We start from the raw sequence: 15,950 nt of genomic DNA, 5'->3' as shown, positions 1-15,950 counted from the left end.
GAGCGCCGCTCCCCGTGGAAAGGGCCACCGAGCACCAGCAGGTGGTTTGGCACCGCTGGTCCTGTCTCGTTCCTTCCCCTTCCCATTTTTTTCCCCCCGCATCTCCGCGTCACCGGCTCCTGTCAGATAATGTTCATCCTCTGGACTCTAGGAAGCGAAAGCGGGGGTTTGGCTTCGCACCAACCTGCGCACGGCAGGGTGTAACGTGCCATCTCCTCCAACGCGACCTGTCCCTCGTGTGGTGCCACTCCGAGCTGCTCCTCCACAAAGAGGTGGCTGGGGCCACCTCAAAGGCCAGGCAGCTGGAGCTCCTCACGGGCTCACACGGTGTTACCTTTTCCGTGACCCAGCCTGTAAATGCAGCAACTCAAAGAGCTGGTGGGTGATTTGGGCAGGCACAGCGATGGTGCCTTGTAAAGATCCGCAAAAAGTAAACAGGAAAGAATAACTCATAAAATGTTGCCAGGGCTGGGCGCTGTAAAAGGGGAACTGTTGTGTCTAACCTGTGTTCGTCTGCAGTTTTGAGGAACTGTTGTGAAACTCGGTTACCTTACAGGGAGTTACGTTGTGACCAGCAGAACTGGACTAAGAGGTGGTTTTACACTGGAAATCTTTGGATTTTAATGTTTTAGAAGGTAGAGCCAGGCTGTCAAATCTGTGCTACCAGCTGGAAGTGGCAACTCCGATATATTTATTTCTTCAGAGAATTTCTAAGTGTGGGATACTGACACTAGGGTTGGTTTTTATAAACGGTTTGTTCCAATCCTCTGGATTTTGCCAGGTTTCTGTGTGAAAGCCTCTAGTAAAAGCCCGAGTGCTTAAGAGCTGCAAAACGCCTTTTTTCTCTTCCCTCAGATGCTCAGTTACGGGATGGCTTTCAGGACTGTGACAAAATCCACAGCAGAGGAGACAACAGGCAGCTGATGGAGTTATTTCCATGAGGGCTGTAGGAAGAAGTTCTGGATTTGATGTTTCAGTGTGATATTTCCGATTCTTGCCCATTTATTTAAGCTAGAATGTATCGGGAGCAATAAACACTCGCAGCACTGCCCGAGACTGTGGTTTTTGAGCCATCACATTTCTTAAGTTTCCTTCCCTCTTATTTTCAGATCAGAAATGTTCAAAACAGGAAGTTTGACTTGTACCTTTTATGTTGTAAGATTTTCCCTCCTTACCCTTCGTTTAGACAGCTGGGCTGTTTGCACTGTTAAAATCCGAGCTCCGCCATTCAGCATCACTTCATTCGTTTCAGCTCCTGTTTGAAGGTTACTTGTCATTTAGGATGTTAAACGTTTCCTCCCCCTCTCTGTCTGCGCAGCCATGGCGATGACAGGCCCGACGCCCTGCTCGTCCATGAGTAATCACACCAAGGAGCGAGTGACGATGACAAAGGTGACCTTAGAGAACTTCTACAGCAACCTTATCGCGCAGCACGAAGAGCGAGAGATGAGGTACAGATCTTTCTTGCTTCTGTTCCAAAGGGGGTAAGAGCCAAATATCGATCATTCGCAGCTGGCTTTGTGGAGCCAAAGCTACCACGGGGCGGTTTGCTGAGCTCCGGAACTGGGCACCTGGATGGGGCTTGGCATGGGGGGCCGGAGGCAGCTGCTGGGTTTGTGGATCCTGCAGCAGTTTATGCTGGAGCTTTTTGAGTTCCTTCTGCAACCGACTGAAATGGGCTTGGAAATGCAAGAGAGAGAGAACTGCTACCAAATTTTTTCAAAAAACCTCTGTATTTGATTTTGTGACTTTGGGATGTGCCCGGGATGATTCAAAGACAGTTCTGAAGTGAACGTTAACAAATGTTTATCCTGCCTGTGTCTGTTCTGTTGCCTCTCCCAGTTTTATGTCCCTGGGTATAACATTTAAACTCATTCTAGAGCATCAGTTTTGGTTTGGATTATAATGTGTGCTCGGGTCGGCTGATGAAGAAAGAGAATCTTTCTAATGACCGTAAGGACCATCGCTTAGTGCTAACGTCTCCTCCGAGTTAGCTGAGCCTGTGGCATCTCTTTAAATACACTGGTTAAAGTATAACAAGCGATTTAAGTGAGAAGTATTACTTTTATTTTCCTTTGGCTGGAACCTTCTAATTTGCTGCATATCCCCAAGCTGTAGCACTGGGACTTTGGATGCTCCCCCTGCAGCCTCTGCTCAACGTTTCGGAAAAGGTTCAATGTTGGTTCGCTTGCAGACTTGCTGCCAAGCCCCCAGCAGATCCCGGAGGAGCACTGGCCAACTGCACAAACTGCAGGAAGGGGGAAGTAATTTAGAAATAAACTCCAACTTGGACAGTTGTTTTCTTCAAAGCTTCAAATTAGTAAGGAGAGATTGAGGTCTAATCCAAACAGAAAACACCACTGATTTAATTCCTGTCTTTCTTTGTATTACGAGCTGTTGGCTGCTCCCAAAACCTCAGTGACAGGGTTTGTGCTGTTGAGCATCAGAACAATCATACTGGGCTTCTCAAGGACGTGGTTTTTTAACCACGGGTGTGTCTGTGGGTGGGCAGCGGGGTGGTTCAGCGGGGCTCTCAGCAGGCACTGCAGAGCAGACAGGACCTCTTAGGGCTGTGTGGGGAATTTCAGCAGCCCTCGGTCGTGCTGAGCTGTTTAGTTCTGCGTACTGCAGCGGTCGTTTGCTCCTGGAGTCACTGCTTTGCCTGTGAAATGAGATGCCGGGACAGGGCTTAAATAGGCAAAGCTATTTGAATGTGCCTGATGGTGGAAGCGATAACCCAAAATATTATCACGGCGCAGCAGCTGCGGAGCGGCACAAGAGACTGGAAGAGGATCTTGTGAGGAGTGACTTGCATAAAGAGAAGGAATTTTTTAGGATGTGTGTAAAGTTACATCAATAACACCGTGCATGGAGATTAAAACCCCAAGAACGCCCATCCCAGTTCAGCCAGCTGTTAGCGTGAGCAGTGGTGGGAAGAAGCTCCTGGCGGGGATGGTTACAAATGTCCCCCAAAGCCATTCCCCCCTCTGAAATCTTGTGTTTTTTATTTTTGTTTGTCCCCAGTAATGATTTTTTTACTAAGGCTGCAAATATTTCTGAATCTTTAACGGGGAGAATGTCTCCTCTTCCCAGGTATTTTGAGTATCTCAGGTATTAGGAAACAGAAAGAACCTTTCCTCGTTTTGCATATGATGAGTTGGAGATGCAGAGAAGTTCAGTGCAGATCCACGGACGTGTTGAAATAGCCAGTTCGCTCTGGAATAAGTGAGACTTGGGTGTTGAAATATTTATTATGGCTCAGGCCTTAAGTGACTGGCCCAGCTGTCAAAGAGAGACAAGAATGTGATTAAGAAACAGCGTTAATGATTCAACCTTTATTTTTCCAATTTGTCTCTGCTATAGACAAAAGAAGCTGGAACAAATGATGGAAGAAGAAGGCTTAAAAGATGAAGAGGTAATGAATATGGGAAAATAACCTCATTGGTTAAAAACAAGTGTATTTCTTCTCTAAACGGAGATGTGGGGTCTTTACTGGGGAGTGCTGTGGTCTCCCACCTGCAGAATTCTCACTGTGGGTTGGTTTTTTTTTTATTATTCCCGAACTCTAGAAGAGAATCAGGAGGTCAGCCCATGCACAAAAGGAGACGGAGTTTCTTCGCCTCAAGAGAACAAGGCTTGGCTTGGAAGACTTTGAGTCTTTAAAAGTCATAGGCAGAGGAGCCTTTGGAGAGGTGAGCCCAGCAGATGCGTTCGACGTGGCACCAGGGCTGGCTGGAGACTTGCACAGCTCGCACCAGCGAAGGATGAGTGTTGTAACAACCGCAGATCAATTTTTTTTTTTTTTTTTTAGCTGATGGTCACGTGCCTTTACACCTAATAAATGTGGATTAAAACCACAGTGTGCTTTAAAGGATGTGAATGCTGTGGAAAAGGACTTGTTTGGCACGTGAAAGACAAGTTTGGGAGTGTACTCGAGCTGCGACCTCCCCGGACCGGCCCTATGGAGCTGGAGGGCCGCTCGCAGTGGTCTCTTCTTCAGAGAAAGTGGCTTTGGGCTCACCTGCTTAGGTGTATGTTTACTCGACATGTCAACTCTGATAAAATGATTTAATCTCTTAGAGTTAGCAGAACGCGTTTCCTATTAGCGCTATGTCCTGCTTCTGGTCATCCTAACCTGCTCTGATTTCATTAAACAGAAGCCAAGGGCCTGACGCCCCGGTTTATTGAGAGCTGTGGTGCTGATGATGGATTTGACCCCCATTTTTTCATCCTTCTAGGTGCGCCTTGTCCAGAAGAAAGACACGGGGCACGTTTACGCGATGAAAATACTACGGAAAGCCGATATGCTTGAAAAAGAGCAGGTAAATACCCCTTGAGCACAGGCTTGGCCCATGGTTTAGAGCCTTTGGGAGGTCACTGGGACGTGCAGAGAGGAGTAATGTGCGTCTGCGGAGAAGGTCTAGTAGCTAAAGAATTATGTGGGGGTTTTTCTCCCCATTTTTATGGAGGAAATAGGTCAGAAAAATCTCATGAGATTTCCTAAGAACCCATCTTCTCCTGGGGTCTTTTGAGTCTTTTTTTGTTGTTGTTGTTGTGAATTTAATTAAAACATACCTTGTCACAGAGCAAAAGTTGGAGAAATGTCTAATTTTCAGCTGAACAGGGTTGCACCGGCTATTGTCACACACACATTTATATACATATCTATGTATGTCACACATATATGTATAAACACAGCATAGCTGCAGGCTATTGTCTGTCACCGAGTGCTCAGAACAGGGCTCTGAAGGACCGCTAATGCCTGGCTCAGTCTTAGTGACAATTGTGAGACCTTTCGGAAGAGGCTCTTCAGTCTGCAGCAAGGCAGGAGTGAACTCTGCGTGCTGGGAACACGAGCAGCAGGGCGTTCTCGAAGGACTTTCTCTGGTGAAAGAGGAGGGCGGTTCCCCGTGTCTGATTTATGTTCCTCCTCCTTGTTTTGTGCAGATGGGTGTCACACGTGTGCAAGTGATTCACAGGTGATGTCAGGATCGGTGTTTTACTGCCTTTTTGACTGATGGAATCAATCTAGATCTCAAAGTGACGCGACTGCTGCAGTTCTGACTCACAAAGCGGCGGCGTTTAACACTTTGGAGGCTTTTCAGTGGAAGAGGGTATTCCAGATCTTTGTGCTGAGGAGTAAAGTGGAGTTGGTGTTCAGTGGGATTTATCAGATAGGGGAGAAAAAAACGTCATTCTGTAAAAATAGAGCAGTTTAATGAAAACTTCTCCCCTTTCTGCTGTCAGAAACATGACTTTTAGATTTGGATTTGAACATATTATGCTCTGTTATTACCTGAAGGGTGTGACTGTTGAAGTTTTGCTGGTGTTTCTGCCCTTGTGCAGAAGCTTGACTGCTGTCTTCTCCCTGTTTGATGCTCTTCAATATTTCACTTGTCTGTGAAATAAATGCATGTAGTAAAACATAGACTTGTGATTAATCCCATGCACATGTGTATCTATCTCCAGGTTGGCCACATTCGAGCAGAGCGAGACATTCTCGTGGAGGCGGACAGCTTGTGGGTTGTGAAAATGTTCTACAGTTTTCAGGACAAGCTAAACCTCTACCTTATCATGGAGTTCCTGCCTGGAGGTAACTGCCTGAGCTCACGAAGCTGCTTTCCTTTTGGCTGGGGATGTCTAGCGCTGAATTAGGAGTGTAGTCTGGGACCAAGCACATGTGTTTCCACACGGTGCTGCTTGAGGAAACAAGGTGCAGTGAAGCGTCCTGCTGTCAGGAGTCGGAGTGCTGAGGTCTTTGGGTCAGGCCCGAGGTTATCTGCTGGGGTCTTCTAGCTGCAGATGTTTGAAACTTGGCCTTAATATTCTGCTGGTTGTCAGCCCTGCTGTGCACTGGCTGTCTACAGACCGTAACCGGCTCTTGATTGGGGATGTCTAGCGCTTAATTAGGAGTGTAGTCTGGGACCAAGCACATGTGTTTCCACACGGTGCTGCTTGAGGAAACAAGGTGCAGTGAAGCGTCCTGCTGTCAGGAGTCGGAGTGCTGAGGTCTTTGGGTCAGGCCCGAGGTTATCTGCTGGGGTCTTCTAGCTGCAGATGTTTGAAACTTGGCCTTAATATTCTGCTGGTTGTCAGCCCTGCTGTGCACTGGCTGTCTACAGACCGTAACCGGCTCTTGATTTTCTAACCTTTGGCTTTTAGCTGGCTTGCAGCCAGAATACTTTTTAAGGTCCTTTTTTCAGAAGATGATATTTGTCCTTGAACGATAACGCTACTGTGATACTTGAGAGGAAAGTGATTCTGAAAGCCTGTAATCTGTGTGACTAACGACACCCCGGGAGTGCTCTCCGAGATGATGCTGCACCAGCGCAATCCATGTTTTGTAACAGCTCTGTGGCTGTTGTAAGCTGTGGTCCAGAGGTGGAGTGTCCATCCACCGCTGACTCTTGTCTAAGGGATGCTTCTAGGCTGCTAGTCTGTCTGGATGCTATTGAGTTGTTTCAGGAACTTTAATGCAATTATGGTACCGTGATACAAGAGAAAAACAGAAGTTTGTCCCAGAGGGGCTGGGGAACTGTGTTACTGTATATGAAATCAGTTCAGGTGTCCAGAGGTTTTTGTAGCTTAGTTCTTTCCTTGGTGAATGTTTTCAAAATCAGCGAGAGCGGAGTCTGTGTGTTCACCTGTTCTGACCGTTGCTGTTTGTGGGGGCTTGTAGGTGACATGATGACCCTGTTGATGAAGAAAGACACTCTAACAGAAGAGGAGACGCAATTCTACATAGCTGAGACCGTGCTGGCCATTGACTCCATTCACCAGCTGGGTTTTATCCATCGCGACATAAAGCCAGACAACCTTCTTCTGGATAGCAAGGTATGGCCTAACGACTGGCCCGGGGCTGGGCAGGGGTGAACAGGGCTTGTCACTGTTAATATTGACCTGACCTAGTGGTGACAGTCGCGAAAGAGGATGGTGCTTCTTTCTTAGCCCTGTTCCTTCCAGCTTTGAGAGCACATCTGCCATAGTGCTGAGAAAAAGACCAAGCCCAGGCAGAGCTCTCCTGCACCTCCTGCTCTGTCCAGACCTCCTGACGAGCTCTGTTCTGACAGTTGTTTAAGCTCGTTTCGGTTATTTCAGCTGCAGTTTAAAACACGGTTTCGCTTCTCCTCTTTTGGTCCAAGATGTTTCCTTTTGGTCTCGTGTCTGTTGTGCTCACGTGTGCGAAGCGTTGGGCAGATGATCGTATCAAATGCAAAGGGTGTAGCTGTTCCATCAGCAAGACTGGAAATGGAGACCTCATCTCCCTCTGAATCAGGAGGGATTTCGGGAGGCTGGCCAGGCTACCTGATCGCCTCCAGTCAGCTAGCACAGGCAGTTTGCAGAAAGCTGGACTGTTTTACCATCCTCCTATTGCTCAGTACAAGTTTGCTTAAAATTCAGCTTGACTGGGAAAAGTTTGCCACCAGTAAATAATTATAGGTCATCACTAGCCAGGTAATAATGCACTGTTGGAATTACTGATGTAATTACGTGTAACTACTACACGTAGAAAAATTCAGAACATTTTAAGTGTACACCTGAAAACGGCACTGAGTCAGTGTGGTCGCACGTTATACACTAGGACAGACTAATTGCTGAGTTTAAGGTGTTTCTTCTCATCTGCTGGAGTCAACACTCAATCCAGGGCCTACAGCTCCCTCTGGAGACGTTTGCTTCCCCTCTGAAGCAGTCAGGAGCTTGCAGGTGCAGAGAGTTCCTGAAGTGAAGAGCTACTGGGCTTCCTGTGCAGAGGCACGATGGAAGTATGAATAGCTTAAGAAGTATTAATAGCTTGATCCTATGGGCACGTCCAGCCGTAGGCTAGAACAAGGAATGCAAAACATCGATTTATTCTCCAAAAGTTTTCTTTTGGAGGGGAAGAAGGAGCAGAGTTTATTTGCTATAAGGTCTCACGCTGGTTTTGTATTTGTGGGTTTTTTTGTTTGTTTCTAGGGCCATGTGAAACTCTCAGACTTTGGTCTATGTACTGGACTGAAGAAAGCCCACAGGACTGAATTTTATAGAAACTTGAACCACAGTCTTCCTAGCGACTTCAGTAAGTTGTTTGGCTTTGGAAGGGTGGCTGGTACTTGCTCTGGGGGCCTGGCATAACTCATTTCAACGTGAAGTTTGAAGGCCATAGTGGGGGTATCTAATAATCAACGCTGCAATAAATGTGACTGAATCCTGCTCACTTCATGATCAAAGTTACTCCCCTTAAGAAAAGAGACCCTGTGCTCACAATTCCTCACTATCTCCTTTAGCTTTCCAGAACATGAATTCCAAAAGGAAAGCAGAGACTTGGAAGAGAAACAGGCGGCAGTTGGTAAGTGGCAGTGCTGAGTGGCTGCAGTCCGAGGGCACACGTACTCACCGGGAAGCAGTGATCCGTCTCAGGGCTCTGAACAACGCTGAAATAAGACTCATGCTGTTTCTTTTAAAAAGAGGAATAACTCCAGTTTGTCCTTTGTCCATCTGCTGAACACCGGGGACGTACGTGCCTGGGGTCGCACTGCCGGAATGATTTACACTGATACCTGGTGTCTCCCAACTACGACTAACAGCTCTTGCCCCTTCCAGTATAACAAAGGGGACTGACCCGCTCCAGGGCTGTACTGGCAGTGCTGCCTTGCCCCATTTCCCTGACGATCCTGTATAAACTCCTTCACGTGAACATGTTGATTTTGTCTCTACTTGCCTCAAAATAAAGACTTTAAACAACTTCGCCGAAGGATCTTAGAGACAGTCTGGTGCCTTCCTCAAAACAGCCCTTGTTGTCTAAGTCCCCACTCCCCTCCCGGGCAGTTTTCTCTGAAGATACGTCACTGGTGGTGTTTGTTCCAGGCTTTTTCGACCGTGGGTACCCCGGATTACATCGCCCCCGAGGTTTTCATGCAGACCGGATACAACAAGCTCTGTGACTGGTGGTCCCTTGGGGTCATCATGTACGAGATGCTGATTGGTAAGGAACGGGCAGTGCCCATGTTTTAAAAGGAATTGTGGTGTGGGATCTGGGCTGTATTTATGTGCTTGGGGTCAGGTTCTCAGAGCATTTGCTTCTTGCGTGGTTTGAGGTGTGTTCTGGTGCGTTGTAGACTTCAGTAACTGTTCTTGCTTTATGCAAGATTATGTTTTCCTTTCTTTCCAGGTTATCCACCGTTCTGTTCTGAGACTCCTCAAGAAACATATAAGAAAGTGATGAATTGGAAAGAGACCCTGACATTTCCTCCCGAAGTCCCAATATCTGATAGAGCAAAGGATCTTATTTTAAGGTGCCAACCATACGGTTTGCCAGTTAACCCAGCACTGCTTTTCTTGTCTTGCAAACTGCACTGTTTATCTCTCACAACTTGCTTCACACGGAGAACCTGATGCTTGTGGCAGCTACACAGTCTGTTCTGCACACGCATCACACGCTGAGCCCCCGTGTCAAATCCATCTGTCTCTGAGGTCCGTGAGGTCGTGTAGCGGAGCCCTGGCTGAAGGAGCTCCCATGGAAGTGCTGCTGTCTGGCAAAATAAGAACATTTCTGCTCTTTCTTTGGTCTGCCACCTTCTTGTGGAAGCAACTGAAATCTTTTTGCCAGAGCCAGCTTCTTACAACGGCAGCGGTGGTGACGTTGCACGTGCTGGAGCGTACACACGTACCCAAGGCTGTGCTGCCTCCTGCCCTGTCGGTTGTATTTTCAATCTCTTACCTATTCTCAGGACAGAAATACAAAGGTCTGGCTTTTCAGGCTTTGTACGTTCCACTCCTGAAATAGAAAGGGCACGTTATCCTGTTGTGGAAGAACACCAGCATTTGCCATGACATTCCTAAACATAACTTTGTGTGTCAGTTTTGCAGTGGGAGTTCTTAACCTTCTCCATTTATATGTCAAGAAACCGTAGCAGTGTCGGTTCAGAAAGCCGTTTCATTTCTGGATGGAACGCTTTCGTTTTCATTTTTCCTTCATTTTCATTCTTCCTTCCATCCCAGATTTTGCTGTGAATGGGAGCACAGAATTGGTGCATCTGGTGTGGAGGAAATAAAGAGTAACCCATTCTTTGAAGGGGTTGATTGGGAGCATATCAGGTAAGATGCTTTGCAGAAAAACAAGCGGCTCTTTGTGGGCCTCTTTGACAGAAGGGAGCAGCTTGACTGGCTTTTACGAGATCTAGGTGTGGGTGAGAGGATTTTGTTTCTGATCTGAAGCTTGATAAGGTTTAGGTAGCTTCAGTCTTTGATTCTCTTAAGAAATGGAAAGGGGCTGAATCCTGCTTTTTTCTGCCTTGGAAATGTTAATGCTGAAACTGCTCTTCTTGGCAGAGAGAGACCTGCTGCAATTTCAATAGAAATTAAAAGCATCGATGATACCTCAAACTTTGATGAATTTCCAGAGTCTGATATCCTTAAACCAACAGGTAAATGCTTTGGTTCTGCATGTAGACAGTCCTTCCTCTTCTCCAGCAGAGTGTCCTAATTTCCCAGTGAACCAGAGAAAGGATCTTTCTAGATGCCAGGGGTTTATCCCGATCCAACTGGTGGCTGGTGGTCTTGTGGGGAAGCGGTAGTGTGGGTGTCGGATGGGATGCGGGCTGGGGAATGATGCAGGAGCTGCCTGAGAAAGGGCGTCTGCAAGGCAGGATTGCTCGCAGCCGGTTCCGATCTCAGCAGGACCTGTGAGCCCAGCGCTGCACGCAGCCCTTGGCACTGGCTCGGCTAACGCTTGGTATTAGGGGTAGGGAGAGGGTGGGACAGAAGGGGATGGTGTTTTGGTGTAGATCTCTAAAGGATCCTTGTTTCTATGTGCCAAAGCAGAGTCACACATTTGCTCCATGTGTTCAAAAACCCATGTTACAGCAGTTCTTGACTGGGGTGGAAGAATGAAACGAAATGCCCAGATTTATGACATCAGAGCATTCTCCCCTGCTCCACATCCAGTGTTTAGTATGAAAATAAACTCGGTGGTCTTCAAGGGATAACTTCAATTATTTCTCTGTCTTCTCAGTGGCAACCAGCAACCACCCAGAGACCGACTACAAGAACAAGGACTGGGTTTTTATCAACTACACCTACAAGCGTTTTGAGGGGCTGACGGCCCGAGGAGCAATACCATCCTATATGAAAGCAGGAAAGTAACGCACCTTTACCTGGGACTTCTGAGCTGTGGAGTTCTGCTCCTGTAGTTCAGGTTTATGAACATAAAAGAACTTTTTCTTTTTTTTTTTTTTTTTTCAAAGAAAACTTGAGGGCTATCAACTCTTGGAGAAGACTCCAGGACCCTGTTTTGTTACACGCCCTGGTTGTTACTAACGATTTTTTCTTTCTGCACCATTGAAAAATTCCACGAAATGTTTGCATTGTCTCTGCCGCAAGCACATTTTGCTGCTTTGGGAGCAAGAGTTTGGGTTGTTTTTAAATCCTTTGCCAGCTCATGCAGCCCGTTGGGAGGTGAGTGCAAGCCTTCCACTCTGACACTGCAAAGCACATCGTCCTTATAGGGACTGTGCTGCTGGTGCTGCGTTGTGACAAACTCAGCCTGCCAATTCTGCCAGCCATGCGTGCCCAGCGCCTGCGGGCTCCAGCACGGAGGAAACAAAGCAATAATTAACGCCTGAGACAGACAACTCTGCTGGAAACTCCAGTGAAGGACACAGCTTGTGTTGCCTTAACCGTTGTTTGTAGTGCTGAGTTCTGTGATGCTACTTGGGAGCCTCTTTAACAGCGTTTCTCACCTCTGTCGCAGTGGCCTCCGGTTACGGTGCACTTTACTTCTGGTACTAAGACAGTGACCCTCAAGCCATTTAATATATTTTTCTAAATTAAGAAATTGTGCAACACCTTTTCTTTTCCAGACAGCGATAGGAGAAACGGGGCCACCTCCTCCACCAAGCACCCACCGTTTTCAGTTGCGGTGTGGAAGGGTGGATCTATAACCAATGCACAGAATAAAAACTCCAGCTGGTGACACCAGTGGGTCTGGAATTAGAGCAGAGGGAGGGGAATTGGTGCAACCTGGTCTTGGTGGGTCCTGCTGCTTGCTGCCATCTTTTGGCCACTTCTAAGATCTGCTGCGCCTTCATGGGTTTAAAGACACAACCACCTTCTGTGGCCTTTTTGCTCTCTGCTTTGAGCAGAACAGGGTCAGAGTCTTCCGAGAGCTGCGCTGATGGAGGCGTCCCTGGCTCCTCCCGACAGAGCTGCTGGTGCTGGCCCTGTAGTCTTCCAAAGAGATGGTGCCTCCCAGGGTCACTCCTGGGGCAGCAGAACCCACCCTGTCCTCCCTTTGATTGTTGCCGAGTGGAATTTATGGAAGTACATCCTGTTCCCGTCAGGCTGCTCTCCTCTGGGAGAGCCCCGAAGTGCTTTTCCTTGCCGAGGTATCTCTCAGAACACGGCTGCGCTTCGGGAAGGATTCTGCCTCCGTCGAGCTTTTTGCAAATGCCTTTTATAATCGCGAGCTCCACTTTGCCTGATTGATGGGTAACTGCGCTTCCGGGGGCAGGTGCCATTGACCTGTGGGCCTGCCTTGGGTCCAGTCTTTAATTTACAATTAGATTGTTTTTTTTTTTTTTTTAAGCTATAAAGGTAATGAGGCTTCTAAAAGTGTGTATCAATTTGAGCTGTCTTGGCTTCCTGCAAACTTCTATTGGTGCTGAACACTAACTTTTGCAGACAAAACCCTGGCTGCTTAGAGCCCAAGCGAGCGCAGGGTTTCCAAGTCAAAGGAAGGCGTTGAGGTACATTTAGTCCAAATTTTCTAGGTTAGGAAATGAAAGAAAATGTAGTGAAACTTTTTTTTTTAATAGGTGCTTTTAGGGATTTTTTTACTGAGGTGTCTTTTGGATTGAGTGCCATCGTGGACTGACTGGGGGATTGGAAGTACCGTAAACAGCCACAGCTGGGTGGTAGCTCATTGGCATCCTCTTGGCATCCTGTGCCTAACCGCCCCTTGTGCTTTTTGTGGGGGTCCCAGGAGTTTAATTGCCGTGAGCAGTTCAGATACCAGTGGGATCCTCCGAAGCTGAAATACATAACTAGCCTTAAGGAGAAGTTCAGGATCCCCGCGGCCACTAGGGCTTAGATGAATAAGGGCTAACTCAAGGAATGACTTCTAGGATCTGGCTTTTTACCAACCGGCCAGGAATAATCACCTTCTGCTCCCGTTTTACTTTCTATAAGGGACCGATACCAGCTTCTCAGATTGCTCCATCTCCTTATCCTGCAGTTTCTTGTAGTCATTTGAAACTGTTGCCTTAGAAACCATTGGAGAAGTAAGAGGTATTGATAGCAAAACTTTTTAAAAAAATTCCTAACAGCTTAGTTCCTGCCTTAAAATAAAATAAATCAAAACCCTTTAAAACTGCTGTGGATTAGGAATAAATGATTTTGAGCTGGTAGCTGCATTATTAGCCCTTTACTGAAAGGGACTGGCATTTTTATTTATAAATACCAAAGATGAAGCTAAACAATTGTAAGCTGTGATAACCTGCTGTGAAAAAACCCTGTACAGTGCTATGACCTGTGCATTTTTACTGCATGTGTTTTTTAAAGCCTTCTGAACCCTTGGCCAGGTCCCTTTCTGAGCTAAGGGTGCAGTGTTTTCGAGGCACAAGGAGCAGCTGGGTACCTCACTCCTGTTGGGTGTCTGAATCCGGACCTCTTGGACACGGCTTCCCAGCCGCAGGCTGCGTATCCCGGTGTCCTCTCCCCGGGACTGGTACGTCACTGGTCACTGGTTCAGGTTTGTCTATGCCTGGTCCATCTCCCACATCAGCCAAACGTTTCCCTTAGCTGCTGGATGGTGTATTGAGGTTGGATGTGTCTTTTTTAGCCTTTTGTAAAGCTCCAAGCAGTTGCTGGACTTCTAGGAGTGTTTCCAGTGGGTCTGAACCGGAGTTCCGCTGCCAGTTCACCTGTCTCATGCCTCACACAAAACTGCACTAAGTGTTTCTTATCACTGTGCCCTGACTCTGCCTTAACCTGGCAGTTGAAAAAGTGTTCTGTAAATATTTAAAAGCTGTTACGAGATTGCACTGTAAAATTCGGCAGTTGTGTGTTGCTGAGGGAGCAAACTTTTTATGGAAGGATCTTTGCATTGTGTTGTGTAAATAAAATCCTCTTAGTAAACACCATTTTGCTGGCAAGTTATTTTTACACACTGGAATCTCTCAGGTTTGGTTTCTGCAGACTGGAACCCGATTTTAGCACCAACTGCCTGGGCATGAGAACACACCAGTAACGTCAGGGCTGGAGACCGCAGCTCCAGAGGATGCACAGCACCCTGTTAACGGTGCTGGTCTCCTGAAGAATTAAACCCTTTGGGTAGAACATGCCCAGCCTCACTCAGGCCTGGGTGGCTTTGGTTTAACAGCTTCAGGGCGAGCTGGTTTTCATTCTTTCCTCTTTTTAAAAGGGGCAGGAGGCCAGAACCAGCACTAGGGCTGTTCCAGACGCTGCAGTTTGGTATTAAAAGTTGTGTCATACCTGTGCAGCTGCTGCACAAGATCCCTCCCCAACCAACCAGACTCCGGCTGCTGCAAATCTAGGACTAAGACTTTGGGGTCACAAGCCATGCTTACTTCACAAAGCAAGGAAACAAAACCTTCTAGCACTCCATCCCCCATCCTTAAAACAATTTTAAAGAGAGCCAAACAAGCCACTTATAATTTGTACTTTAATACAGAAACCATACAGCTGTAGTTCATACACACCATGGGTAACACTTCAGTATGTCCAGTATAAGACAAAACTTCATGTTGTAGGTGACCACAAGAGAAGGAGAAAAAGCAAATACATATTTTTTCAATTTGATTTAGTGTTCCAATGAAACTGACCGTACTAAAATAAAATCCAAAATTCACCTTTAATTACCTGGGAAGGCCAATAAACCCCAGTGGGCTTTTGGAGTGGCAAGAACTGCGTGGAGCTCATGGAAGCTGGGTACCCCCGTCCCCTGCTGAAGGTCCAACATTAACAGAGCTCCTCCAGATTACACCAACAAGCTGCCCCAAGGCACTGACCGCCAGGAATGGCCGGCTGCAGCAGAGTGCCTGCTGTCGCTATGTCTAACAAACTGGCCGAATCTTTCCCCAGCTGCCACTGGGCTCAGGGACAGACACTGGTGGGGTTTGTTTTGGCTGAATATGGTGGTCTCGGACCCCACAAGGTGCTGGTGCGTGGACACAGTCCTGCAGGGTAGTGCTCAACCCATCCATGTCTCAGGTCCTTAGAGCAGAACCTTTCAACTCCCCTTGCAAGTCAGCTGGTCAAAACCGATACGCATTTACTCACAACTTACAGTGCAGAAAAATATACACAGACATACACACACAAATCCATAGGGCCTAGGGACAGGCTCCATCACCACCGGGCAGGCAGTCTCACCAGTGCCTTTGCCTGATTTGCGGGAACGGCTCCTTACGGAGGTAGGGAATGGGTTTAGTCCGGCCCTGAGCTGGAAGGTCAATGACCCATATGTCCTCCTGTCCAGAAACCCATCTGGAGCGGTCATGGGGAGCGACTGTGCACAGCTCTGTGCAGATGCTGAAGGACACTTCTCAACAGATCCAAGGACACGCAGGGAGGATTTTCCCAAAGGAGTCAGACGGACCTGGGCAAATGAAGCCCTGAGGCTCTCAGGAGCTCCTGAAGCACTTTGGGCAATCTCCCCCCAGGCACTTACAAAAGGAACAAAATCTAGCTGCCCCACTTCGGAACGAAGGTGAGTGTCGCAGGTTAAAACTATGTGGCTGTTAAAACCAAAAGGGTTTTGCAACGACAGGGTTTTGGATGGAATGTAAACCCACCAAAACCCAAGGCAAAGGAAAATCACAGGTTTAACATAAAGGGGGTGAAAACAGAAGAGTTTTAATAGTGAAAACCCATAAATCAATCATTTAAAGTCAAACAGGATGGGAAAAGAGAGAGAGATAGAGGGAGGGATTGATAAATACAGAAATAGGAAT

At 47.2% G+C, this 15,950-nt stretch overlaps 1 protein-coding gene across 1 annotated transcript; it reads left to right on the top strand.

The window, feature by feature from the left end:
* The first annotated feature begins 1,320 nt into the window (after nt 1-1,320).
* STK38 (serine/threonine kinase 38) lies at nt 1,321-11,121 on the top strand. The gene is made up of 13 exons (XM_010141509.1): nt 1,321-1,451; nt 3,364-3,415; nt 3,570-3,692; nt 4,239-4,322; nt 5,470-5,593; nt 6,680-6,834; nt 7,954-8,056; nt 8,265-8,326; nt 8,845-8,962; nt 9,149-9,272; nt 9,979-10,074; nt 10,309-10,415; nt 11,012-11,121. The coding sequence occupies exons 1-13, from the start codon at nt 1,321-1,323 to the stop codon at nt 11,119-11,121; spliced, it is 1,389 nt and encodes a 462-aa protein (XP_010139811.1).
* Nucleotides 11,122-15,950: the final 4,829 nt, after the last annotated feature.

This window comes from Buceros rhinoceros, unplaced genomic scaffold (genome assembly GCF_000710305.1).
Source record: "Buceros rhinoceros silvestris isolate BGI_N320 unplaced genomic scaffold, ASM71030v1 scaffold15368, whole genome shotgun sequence".
Lineage (NCBI taxonomy): Eukaryota > Metazoa > Chordata > Aves > Bucerotiformes > Bucerotidae > Buceros > Buceros rhinoceros.
This window is presented reverse-complemented; position numbering and strand designations above follow the sequence as displayed.